Source organism: Coregonus lavaretus (genome assembly GCF_964263955.1).
Source record: "Coregonus lavaretus genome assembly, contig: HAP1_SCAFFOLD_698, whole genome shotgun sequence".
Lineage (NCBI taxonomy): Eukaryota > Metazoa > Chordata > Actinopteri > Salmoniformes > Salmonidae > Coregonus > Coregonus lavaretus.
This window is the reverse complement of record NW_028162637.1, coordinates 136565-149064: the sequence shown is the minus strand read 5'-3', so window position 1 is coordinate 149064 and position 12500 is coordinate 136565. Positions and strand designations below refer to the sequence as shown.

Below are 12500 nucleotides of genomic sequence, written 5' to 3'. Positions count from 1 at the left end.
CTCCTCTGTATCTCCCTCCTCTCTCTCCTCTGTCTCTCCCTCCTCTCTCTCCTCTGTCTCTCCCTCCTCTCTCTCCTCTGTCTCTCTCTCCTCTCTCTCCTCTGTCTCTCCCTCCTCTCTCTCCTCTGTCTCTCTCTCTCTCTCTCTCTCCTCTCTCTCTCTCCCCCTCCTCTCTCTCCTCTCTCTCTCTCTCCTCTCTCTCTCTCCCCCTCCTCTCTCTCCCCTGTCTCTCCCTCCTCTCTCTCTCTCCCCCTCCTCTCTCTCCTCTCTCTCTCTCTCCTCTGTCTCTCCCTCTTCTCTCTCCTCTGTCTCTCCCTCCTCTCTCTCCTCTGTCTCTCCCTCCTCTCTCTCCTCTGTCTCTCCCTCCTCTCTCTCCTCTGTCTCTCTCTCCTCTCTCTCCCTCCTCTCTCTCCCTCCTCTCTCTCCTCTCTCTCTCCCTCCTCTCTCTCCTCTGTCTCTCCCTCCTCTCTCTCCTCTGTCTCTCCCTCCTCTCTCTCCTCTGTCTCTCCCTCCTCTCTCTCCTCTGTCTCTCCCTCCTCTCTCTCCTCTGTCTCTCCCTCCTCTCTCTCCTCTCTCTCTCCCTCCTCTCTCTCCTCTCTCTCTCCCTCCTCTCTCTCTCTCCTCTGTCTCTCCCTCCTCTCTCTCCTCTGTCTCTCCCTCCTCTCTCTCCTCTCTCTCTCCCTCCTCTCTCTCCTCTCTCTCTCCCTCCTCTCTCTCTCTCCTCTGTCTCTCCCTCCTCTCTCTCCTCTGTCTCTCCCTCCTCTCTCTCCTCTGTCTCTCCCTCCTCTCTCTCCTCTGTCTCTCCCTCCTCTCTCTCCTCTGTCTCTCCCTCCTCTCTCTCCTCTGTCTCTCCCTCCTCTCTCTCCTCTGTCTCTCCCTCCTCTCTCTCCTCTGTCTCTCCCTCCTCTCTCTCCTCTGTCTCTCCCTCCTCTCTCTCCCTCCTCTCTCTCCTCTCTCTCTCCCTCCTCTCTCTCTCTCCTCTGTCTCTCCCTCCTCTCTCTCCTCTGTCTCTCCCTCCTCTCTCTCCTCTGTCTCTCCCTCCTCTCTCTCCTCTCTCTCTCTCTCCTCTCTCTCCTCTGTCTCTCCCTCCTCTGTCTCTCCCTCCTCTCTCTCCTCTCTCTCTCTCTCTCTCCTCTCTCTCCTCTGTCTCTCCCTCCTCTCTCTCCTCTGTCTCTCCCTCCTCTCTCTCCTCTGTCTCTCCCTCCTCTCTCTCCTCTCTCTCTCCCTCCTCTCTCTCCTCTCTCTCTCTCCTCTCTCTCTCTCCCCCTCCTCTCTCTCCTCTGTCTCTCCCTCCTCTCTCTCCTCTGTCTCTCCCTCCTCTCTCTCCTCTGTCTCTCCCTCCTCTCGCTCCTCTCCCTCTCTCTCTCTCCTCTGTCTCTCCCTCCTCTCTCTCCTCTGTCTCTCCCTCCTCTCTCTCCTCTGTCTCTCCCTCCTCTCTCTCCTCTGTCTCTCTCTCCTCTGTCTCTCTCTCCTCTGTCTCTCTCTCCTCTCTCTCTCCCTCCTCTCTCTCCTCTCTCTCTCCCTCCTCTCTCTCTCTCCTCTGTCTCTCCCTCCTCTCCCTCCTCTCTCTCTCCCTCCTCTCTCTCCTCTCTCTCTCTCCTCTCTCTCTCTCCTCTGTCTCTCCCTCTCTCTCTCTCCTCTGTCTCTCCCTCCTCTCTCTCCTCTGTCTCTCCCTCCTCTCTCTCCTCTGTCTCTCCCTCCTCTCTCTCCTCTCTCTCTCTCTCCTCTGTCTCTCCCTCCTCTCCCTCCTCTGTCTCTCCCTCCTCTCCCTCCTCTGTCTCTCCTCTGTCTCTCTCTCCTCTGTCTCTCCCTCCTCTCTCTCCTCTGTCTCTCCCTCCTCTCTCTCCTCTGTCTCTCCCTCCTCTCTCTCCTCTGTCTCTCCCTCCTCTCTCTCCTCTGCCTCTCCCTCCTCTCTCTCCTCTGTCTCTCCCTCCTCTCTCTCCTCTCTCTCTCTCTCCTCTCTCTCCTCTGTCTCTCCCTCCTCTCTCTCCTCTGTCTCTCCCTCCTCTCCCTCCTCTGTCTCTCCCTCCTCTCTCTCCTCTCCCTCCTCTGTCTCTCCCTCCTCTCTCTCCTCTGTCTCAGTTTGCCAACGGCTGGGCCCACGGGGGCCAGATCTGTAAGGCTTCTAAAACCCATCCTCTCCTCAAGCCCTATAAAGGCCTGTCAGACAAGGTAAGACCATACTGGACCACTAGGCTGTGTTGTATCATTCGGTTAGTCAGTAACCAGGTCAGGTCAGACACAGTTCATCAACAACCAGGTCAGGTCAGACACAGATCATCAACAACCAGGTCAGCCACAGTTCATCAGCAACCAGGTCAGACACAGTTCATCAGCAACCAGGTCAGACACAGTTCATCAACAACCAGGTCAGACACAGTTCATCAGCAACCAGGTCAGACACAGTTCATCAGCAACCAGGTCAGACACAGTTCATCAACAACCAGGTCAGACACAGTTCATCAGCAACCAGGTCAGACACAGTTCATCAACAACCAGGTCAGGTCAGACACAGTTCATCAACAACCAGGTCAGACACAGTTCATCAACAACCAGGTCAGACACAGTTCATCAACAACCAGGTCAGACACAGTTCATCAACAACCAGGTCAGGTCAGACACAGTTCATCAACAACCAGGTCAGGTCAGACACAGTTCATCAACAACCAGGTCAGACACAGTTCATCAACAACCAGGTCAGACACAGTTCATCAACAACCAGGTCAGACACAGTTCATCAACAACCAGGTCAGACACAGTTCATCAACAACCAGGTCAGGTCAGACACAGTTAATCAGCAACCAGGTCAGACACAGTTCATCAACAACCAGGTCAGACACAGTTCATCAACAACCAGGTCAGGTCAGACACAGTTCATCAACAACCAGGTCAGACACAGTTCATCAGCAACCAGGTCAGACACAGTTCATCAACAACCAGGTCAGACACAGTTCATCAACAACCAGGTCAGACACAGTTCATCAACAACCAGGTCAGACACAGTTCATCAGCAACCAGGTCAGACACAGTTCATCAACAACCAGGTCAGACACAGTTCATCAACAACCAGGTCAGACACAGTTCATCAACAACCAGGTCAGACACAGTTCATCAACAACCAGGTCAGACACAGTTCATCAACAACCAGGTCAGACACAGTTCATCAGCAACCAGGTCAGACACAGTTCATCAGCAACCAGGTCAGACACAGTTCATCAGCAACCAGGTCAGACACAGTTCATCAACAACCAGGTCAGACACAGTTCATCAACAACCAGGTCAGGTCAGACACAGTTCATCAACAACCAGGTCAGGTCAGACACAGTTCATCAACAACCAGGTCAGACACAGTTCATCAACAACCAGGTCAGGTCAGACACAGTTCATCAACAACCAGGTCAGACACAGTTCATCAACAACCAGGTCAGACACAGTTCATCAACAACCAGGTCAGACACAGTTCATCAACAACCAGGTCAGACACAGTTCATCAACAACCAGGTCAGACACAGTTCATCAACAACCAGGTCAGACACAGTTCATCAACAACCAGGTCAGACACAGTTCATCAGCAACCAGGTCAGACACAGTTCATCAGCAACCAGGTCAGACACAGTTCATCAACAACCAGGTCAGGTCAGACACAGTTCATCAACAACCAGGTCAGACACAGTTCATCAGCAACCAGGTCAGACACAGTTCATCAACAACCAGGTCAGGTCAGACACAGTTCATCAGCAACCAGGTCAGACACAGTTCATCAACAACCAGGTCAGACACAGTTCATCAGCAACCAGGTCAGACACAGTTCATCAACAACCAGGTCAGACACAGTTCATCAGCAACCAGGTCAGACACAGTTCATCAACAACCAGGTCAGACACAGTTCATCAGCAACCAGGTCAGACACAGTTCATCAGCAACCAGGTCAGACACAGTTCATCAACAACCAGGTCAGACACAGTTCATCAACAACCAGGTCAGACACAGTTCATCAACAACCAGGTCAGACACAGTTCATCAGCAACCAGGTCAGACACAGTTCATCAGCAACCAGGTCAGACACAGTTCATCAGCAACCAGGTCAGACACAGTTCATCAGCAACCAGGTCAGACACAGTTCATCAACAACCAGGTCAGACACAGTTCATCAACAACCAGGTCAGACACAGTTCATCAACAACCAGGTCAGGTCAGACACAGTTCATCAGCAACCAGGTCAGACACAGTTCATCAACAACCAGGTCAGACACAGTTCATCAACAACCAGGTCAGACACAGTTCATCAGCAACCAGGTCAGACACAGTTCATCAACAACCAGGTCAGACACAGTTCATCAACAACCAGGTCAGACACAGTTCATCAACAACCAGGTCAGGTCAGACACAGTTCATCAACAACCAGGTCAGACACAGTTCATCAACAACCAGGTCAGACACAGTTCATCAGCAACCAGGTCAGACACAGTTCATCAACAACCAGGTCAGACACAGTTCATCAACAACCAGGTCAGGTCAGACACAGTTCATCAACAACCAGGTCAGACACAGTTCATCAACAACCAGGTCAGACACAGTTCATCAACAACCAGGTCAGGTCAGACACAGTTCATCAACAACCAGGTCAGGTCAGACACAGTTCATCAACAACCAGGTCAGACACAGTTCATCAACAACCAGGTCAGGTCAGACACAGTTCATCAACAACCAGGTCAGACACAGTTCATCAACAACCAGGTCAGGTCAGACACAGTTCATCAACAACCAGGTCAGGTCAGACACAGTTCATCAACAACCAGGTCAGACACAGTTCATCAACAACCAGGTCAGGTCAGACACAGTTCATCAACAACCAGGTCAGACACAGTTCATCAACAACCAGGTCAGGTCAGACACAGTTCATCAACAACCAGGTCAGACACAGTTCATCAACAACCAGGTCAGACACAGTTCATCAACAACCAGGTCAGACACAGTTCATCAACAACCAGGTCAGACACAGTTCATCAGCAACCAGGTCAGACACAGTTCATCAACAACCAGGTCAGACACAGTTCATCAACAACCAGGTCAGACACAGTTCATCAGCAACCAGGTCAGACACAGTTCATCAACAACCAGGTCAGACACAGTTCATCAACAACCAGGTCAGACACAGTTCATCAGCAACCAGGTCAGACACAGTTCATCAGCAACCAGGTCAGACACAGTTCATCAACAACCAGGTCAGACACAGTTCATCAACAACCAGGTCAGACACAGTTCATCAACAACCAGGTCAGGTCAGACACAGTTCATCAACAACCAGGTCAGGTCAGACACAGTTCATCAACAACCAGGTCAGACACAGTTCATCAACAACCAGGTCAGACACAGTTCATCAACAACCAGGTCAGACACAGTTCATCAACAACCAGGTCAGACACAGTTCATCAGCAACCAGGTCAGGTCAGACACATTACTCTGAGGTCATCACAGTGTGTTTGCTAACTAACAGCCTTTCTACCCTCCAGTCTCTCTCTGAGTCTCTTCTCTGTGTCCCTCTAGGATAAAGAGGTGTACCGCTGGCCTATTAAAGAGTCCCTGAAGACGATGGTGGTGTGGTGCTGGAACATAGAGAGAACCAGGGAGGGAGACCCAGCCGGCCTACACAACAGAGCACGCAGGATCTCTCAGATCAGCCAGGTAGGAGACACTCACAGCCTTACAGTAACACCATACACTACTGACTGTTATACGACAGACTTCTAGGCGCTGTATCTTTCTAATGCATTGTATTATACTTGTCCTATTATTGCCTTTACGTATGGAGGACTAAAAGTGCCACAATTAAATAAATAAATACACCATTAAATAATTACTTAAATGTGTCATTAATTAATTAAAATTAGAATTAAATACATAAATGTGTAATTAAATGTATCATTAATTAATTCAAATACCGATTCATTTTATGTAAAATACATATATAATTATTTCACTATTTACATTTACATTTCATGATCCTGCATTGCAGTGATTCATGAATTACTTAAAACTGTCAAACTGACCCATCAAAGTCAGTGGGCGGGGCTAACGCGAATCTAGTCTGATCCATTGCTTTGGTCTGAAGTAGAGTAGGCCAACCTGGATAGAAACAATGGAGGATCTCCGTGAACTTTCCAGGGAGTTGGTTAGAGACATTTTAAACTTAGCAGAGGATGTAGAAGCAGGACCTGCTGACCCAGAGCATGTAGCTAGTAAAGCAGAGGAACTTATTGAAGTTGTTGGAGTCATTTCCGCACTTTCCGACGAAGATATCGACCACAGAGTGATTGCAAATCTAGAAGTTGTCCACCGCTTCTCTGGTACCAGGGCACTTCAGGCCCAACACACACAGGGACCGGGGCGTTTGGCGTTTGACATACCGAGTGCAGTTCTGGAGCATTAACTTCTTTGTGGAGTTCCCGCAGTTCAAATTTGCAGCGATGTTCGGTGTGTCAAAGAGGACCATCAGGAGGCGCATGCAACAATACAGTTTAAGGTATTTACACTAAATTCATGAGTTTTCTGTTTATGAATTGCTGCTCTCATACACTCGGAAAGAATATGACGTTAAAGGTAACATTACTTGATGTTGTGTTTTTCTTGTTTGTACAGAAAGACAGATCTCTATTCAGCTGTGAATGATGAGGAGTTAGACCGTATTGTAAGTGAAATTCACAGAAGTCATCCAAACACCGGCTACAAGCTAATGCGTGGTCACCTGAATGCAAGAGGTGTGCATGTTCCAAGTGAGTAGATAATAATATGGGCATTATTTAAATGTATTTTTAATTTGGAGCTCTGCCCCTTTGAAAGGTGAAGGAAGCCCGCTTATGGAAAGACATCAACCTGTGAGCTGTAGTTTCTACAGTGCATACTATGCAAAGCTGTATTATTTTAAAAAACTGAATAAGTAACATTTCATTTCTCACTGCCTTGGTGACCAAAAATAACAATCTTGTGTAAGGACATGTCAAACTAGTTTTAAGTACAAGACTGATTATGCTTGTCATCCATTCAGGTTCCTGAAGAATATGGGATCGATTGGAACGGACCTCACTGCCTTCATCGAGGCACTGTGTCAGTCCCCGAGGTTCAGCTGGCCCGTGAGCTCTCAGATGAAGAGGTTGCAATTTTGCCAGCTCCAGGAGTTTCTGTTACTGATGCACTTAGACTATATGTAGAGACTGTGGAAGTGTTATCAAGAATCTTAGACTGATGTCCAACCCATGTTTTTATTTGTTGTGTTAGAACAAGCAAGGAAAAACTGAAAGTTAACTTTCCTTTTAAAAGAAAGGAAAAAAAGCTGTTTCTTTGAAGCTTCCTGTCTCATTATGGTCCACAGAATGACTAACATGAATGCTGTACTGTTAGCACTGAAGGTGCAGAACAGTTTGATTTTAGTAAATGGAAGAAAAAAAAGTCAACTACTGCACAGTGTGTTAATGTTTTCAAAGACACTGAACTTGTGTCAATTCATCTGAACTGTGTATGCATTGACATTAGGGCTGGGCAATATGGAGAAAATCAAATATCACATTTTTGACCTAACACCTTGATGTCGATATTGCAACGATATTGTAAGGTTGACAATTGGTGCATTCACAAAATATCTTCCACATTTAGATTTCGGATAAATAACTATCATATTGTGGATATAATGACTAAGTGGTAAAAGGCAAATAATAGAACAGCTAGAACAGTCTGGTAAGTTCAGAAAATGACATCACTTTACTGTAATGCAGCCTTTGAAACCAGGAAAAGACTAAACTTACCATGTAACGATATTACACTTCTTCAAAATCTAATGGTGCTTTTCCATTACATGGTACCTACTCGCCTCGTCCTAAAATCTGCAATGGGAAACGGACGCACAGCGAGTCGAGGCGAGTCAAGTAGGTACTGGTAATGGAAAAGCACCTTAAGACGATATCTAGTCTTATATCACGATAGATATAATATTAAAATATTGCCCAGCCCTAATTGACGTCTGAAAAAACTTAAACAAGCCCAAATCCAGTACTTTTTATGGCAGCGACAAGTGCTTTCTCAAAGTCCATGTAGAGTTTGAAATGAGCTGGCAGCTTTAGGGTTTCAAAGCATGTGGAGGACGTAGGAAGGGTTCCCCCAGAAATCTCCACTCTCAGTTCAGGAGGAAGCATCTCCCAGCCAACCCAGAATGTCAGCAGCTGGGCCAGGGTACCTGATGAAGCTAAAAGTCATAAAATGGATTAAAGACATTTAGTTCAACTGTAATTGATCATATCTATCCATGAGACATAGAAGCATTTGTAAAGAGAGAAAATAAGGTTTATACCTGTTTCAATGAACATCCTTAGAAAGCCAGTGATGCGGCAGGTGGTGTCTAAGTCAAAGTCTTCATCATCACTGTCCTCAACTGGCCATGTGATTTTTTCTAGGAGCATCTTAAAGAAAACAAAAATTGTAATTTAAAAAAAGGGAGAACTTATTTTGGTGAAGGACTATGCAGATCAAAATCTTAGAAAATTGAAAAATATCCATCTCAGTCATTGAAAATACACGTAAATTCATCAAGTTAAGTCACAAATATAACTAAATTACTGACTTACCTGGGGTGTGAACTGCATTTCAGCCATTTTGGGGAAAAGAAGTGGTACAACATCCGGCCTAGATGTCAGCAGGGGCCATACCATCACATCTTTCAGTCCCTTTCTCAACTGTTTAATTTGGCGCATGGTCCTCCCAACGACCTAAGAGACAGACCGACCCATATTACAGCCCAAATCCTTAACCCAAATTTGACAAAAGTTGGCACAGTAGGAAAAATGTTAATAAACACAATAAAGTGCTTTATAAAAATCCATTAAAACTCTAGTACTTAAACTCTCGTGTTAACATAACAAGCCAGGGTTCACAACACATTCTATAATTTCAACAAGTACAGCGATGAATTCTGTCACTTAACCAGCAGGAACTCACTGCATGGAGTAGAAGTTTGTTATGTAGCCATCTCCGATTTGTTTTGGTGACTGCCGGAAGATCCCAAGACATGGAAAGATCTGAAACTGTGTCCTTCTGTTCCGGTGTAAGATCTTCATGTTCAAGCTAGAATTAAGACCATACAAGTTATTATATCTGCCCAAGCAATATTTTTTACATGGCAAAGTTTCTTTTAGGTTACATACCAGTTCTATGATGCTCCTGATGTGCAGATCAGGGAAGTCTTCTGTAACAACGGTAGCCATTTCAGGGTCCCCATTGAACAGTACATGAATTACAGCAGGACTTAGTCCTGTGACATGGGGACCATCATGCAGAAAGGTGTGGCCCAACATCCTTCCTGCAACCCGGAAGAGGTTGCTTTCAATAAGTGCCTCTGATGCTGCTGGAACAAGATGGTCAGGTTCACCCTCAAATAGCAGTGTTTGGCCCATTCCTCCTGTAAAGTACCAAGAGAGCAGGGAATAAAGTCACAACAATTAACCTCTTAAATACATTAAATAAAAATGTATGATAGATAGATAGATAGATAGATAGATAGATAGATAGATAGATAGATAGATAGATAGATAGATAGATAGATAGATAGATAGATAGATAGATTACATCATACTAGTGGCGATTACTTGGCCTGTGGTATTGCTGCTTGTAGAATTCACTTAAACCAAATTGTAGCCTACTCCAAAATGACTTACAGAAGGACCCCAAACCACTTCAAATTCAATTCCCCTGTATACCCTACTACAGACTTACCTGACACAAAACATTGCCCACCGGCCCTCCGCTAAACAGCACATATCCGCGTTCATCAACCACCAGAACGTACGTGTACGCGTGTGTGTGTGTGCGCGCGCATAGAGAGAGGCGGTGTAGAGTGAGTCACGACACAAACAGGTGCTCAGTCAGCGTTGCATGCAGTGTGAGAATGGCAAGCAGCAAGAGCGGCAAAAGCCAATGTGTGCTTCTTTTACCTATATATGTAACGCTATCTTTTGCGTTTATCCAAACGTCGTCAAACTTGGCACTGCACTTACTCGTGACCAGAGCAAGACACCTGTCAAGTTTGAAATCCATCAGACTAACTGAGAGACATGCGCTACAGACAGACATTTCTGCAATTTATAGATGGATTAACCTTCAAAAAATTAGTAAGATACTTACCAAGATCTAGACTGAATCCAAACTGGAGTTTGGATATGATTGTTGTCATAAAGTACCGCATCACTCCCTCTCCGATAGCAACATCACCTGAAATAAAATACTGATAATAACACTGGAAAAAAAGTGGCGGCCTAATACAGGTAACTGGATTTGGTAACATTTAACAAGAAAGGGAGAAAAACTTCTATTGGCTGTAATTCTAGAATAGCATCCTTAATATTGATTATTCCAGATAACAAGAGTATATTGTGCACAATATTCACATACATACATATAACATTTTTATCAATTATATAATTTTGTGCATTCCATTCTCCCATTTAACAATTACATATAAGCTACTTGAGTGGTATAAACTGTACTGATGTATTTATATTATAAATGTTATATTACTTACCAACCAGAGTACAATGAAGTGGACATGCCCATTCTTGCTGCTGTTTATAGAATAAGAGAAGCTCCCGTTCCCTGTCCTCTTCAGAGTCCCTTACATCCATCTTCATTCTAAGTGGTTTCCCAGTTGCATGTTCCCTTAGCAGATTCTCTTTGAAAACTTTGGCAGCTTGAGTGGGTTCTTTAATAAGCTTCCATTCTAAACAAACAACAACAATAAAGTTATCTATTACAGAGAGACATATTGTGAGTTGGCATGTTACCTGCATATACAGATATCCTCTCACTCTACAGAACAGGAGGAAAATTCTGTTCATTTCACTGACAAAACGTGAGACCCAACATCTTCAGAACCTGTCACAACGCTGAGTTGACATAAAAACAGCACTACTAAACAACTACAACTAAATATTAGAAAAATAGAAAAACCCAGTTGCATGTTATTAATTGTCTGTAACTGTATTATCTTATCTAATTATATCCTACAGGTGTTATCTTTCTATTAACTTTTCAGTTACACACAATCTTATAGCAACACTATTGTGATGACACAAACCACTGTCTGTTTCTTTGCGATCCAACTCCTCGTTGACAATCACTGCCGGTACTACTGCACTCTCAGCTGATGTTTCAGGCCTCACTGGAACACTGTCACTGACTAGGGCTGTCTCACTATCATTTTCTTCACTTTGGCCTCCCTCTTGTTCTCTTTCTGATTCCTGCATGGGTGTCCTTGAAGTTAACACAATTGAAATGATGGTCATACTCGCTTATTTGTGTGCACAACAATAAGAGAGACATATTCCCAAAGAAAATAAATTATGCTACCCTTGCATTGCTTTAAGAAGTACATACCCATTGCAGCTCAATCTGTGCAGCTTCATCTCTGAAAAGGGAACTTCCTTCTGACAAGTGATGCAGGGGATGACTGGACCAGAGGCAGGACGTGAGCTCTCCTAACAACAACAACAAATGGCTTTTAATTAATGATTAAAAGTCACCAGTAATCTTTGTTTTGATTATGTATTAAACTAAGTCTCTGTAAATGTATGTACACAATCTAAGGGTAGATCCTGTTGAAGTGGACGTATGTAGATTGTAGCCTGTCCAATCATCGTCGATGGATCTTTCAGATAGGCAAGGGTGTATCCAGTGCTGGGACACTGAAGCAACGCAAGATTTCGACTGCGAGTAGATCCTACAAGTTTTAGAAATTCAAAGCCTCCCCCTTGTTGGAGCTTCGGAAACACTTCCATCAGTTTATTTGTTATAACCATGGGATCGTGGTCATTCCCTGGAGAAAAAAACAAAACAAAATCATAACTCACCTCACCTTAAATTAAGCAAATAAGCCTGTGATAACTATTATTGACACTATGAACACCAATTAAGTTTGAGTCACTATAAAAAGAAATGCAAATAATTTCAACAAGCCACAGACAGTACAAACTTTTTTTTACTTTTGGTAAATGCCTAGTTTGGCACTGACCTGAAAATGTTACTTTTTGCTCTCCAAGTCCTGAAGTAAGAAGTTCAGCTTTAAACAGTACGCTTGGAGTTTTATCCGCATTGTGGTCAGCCAAACAACAGACAGTGTGTGTGTAGCTTCTTCGGCTAACTTGGACTTGTGCTGGTCGTCTCGTCATATTCCTTCTGGCTCCAATGTTATATGGCGCAAAGAGCCTTGCTACCTCCGCTGCAACACAGAAAAACGTAACAGCTCAATGGTCACCAGTCAGCTAAAACAGCCTCTACTTCTATCTTGGGATGCTCAAGCCAGCTAACACCATTTAGCCGATTAGCGAACTAGCTAGGTTTATGCTTCCCCCCCCCCATTAACAATAAACGTGTCACGCACGAAGCATCATAATACCGCATGCAAATACATGTTCGAGTCGATCTAATTTAACCTACACGTGTGTCCCGAATCATTAAATAGT

General features: G+C 44.9%; 1 protein-coding gene and 2 long non-coding RNA genes across 4 annotated transcripts in view; 1 reads left to right on the top strand and 2 right to left on the bottom strand.

The window, feature by feature from the left end:
- Positions 1-5751, top strand: part of LOC311119080 (ryanodine receptor 2-like) — a gene marked incomplete at its 3' end in the record, with an annotated part of 130919 nt that extends 125168 nt beyond the window's left edge. Inside the window, exons 45-46 of the mRNA XM_084193829.1 lie at positions 2083-2172; positions 5548-5751. Of these exons, the coding sequence (XP_084049955.1) occupies positions 2083-2172; positions 5548-5751 (294 nt within the window). The remainder of the gene's footprint in view (positions 1-2082; positions 2173-5547) is intronic.
- A 2283-nt stretch (positions 5752-8034) lies between these two features.
- On the bottom strand, positions 8035-9224 carry LOC311119083. 2 transcript variants are annotated; one of them, XR_014611905.1, is made up of 5 exons: positions 9192-9224; positions 8986-9111; positions 8616-8756; positions 8342-8450; positions 8035-8236 (listed from the first exon to the last, which is right to left on the bottom strand). It is a non-coding gene; the product is annotated as an uncharacterized lncRNA (long non-coding RNA). The 2 variants fall into 2 exon arrangements; XR_014611906.1 differs by lacking the exon at positions 9192-9224 and having other exon boundaries at positions 8986-9185.
- Positions 9225-9236: 12 nt separating this feature from the next.
- On the bottom strand, positions 9237-11610 carry LOC311119082. Its single transcript, XR_014611904.1, has 4 exons — positions 11416-11610; positions 10565-10759; positions 10168-10254; positions 9237-9445 (listed from the first exon to the last, which is right to left on the bottom strand). It is a non-coding gene; the product is annotated as an uncharacterized lncRNA (long non-coding RNA).
- Between the last annotated feature and the right edge of the window lie 890 nt (positions 11611-12500).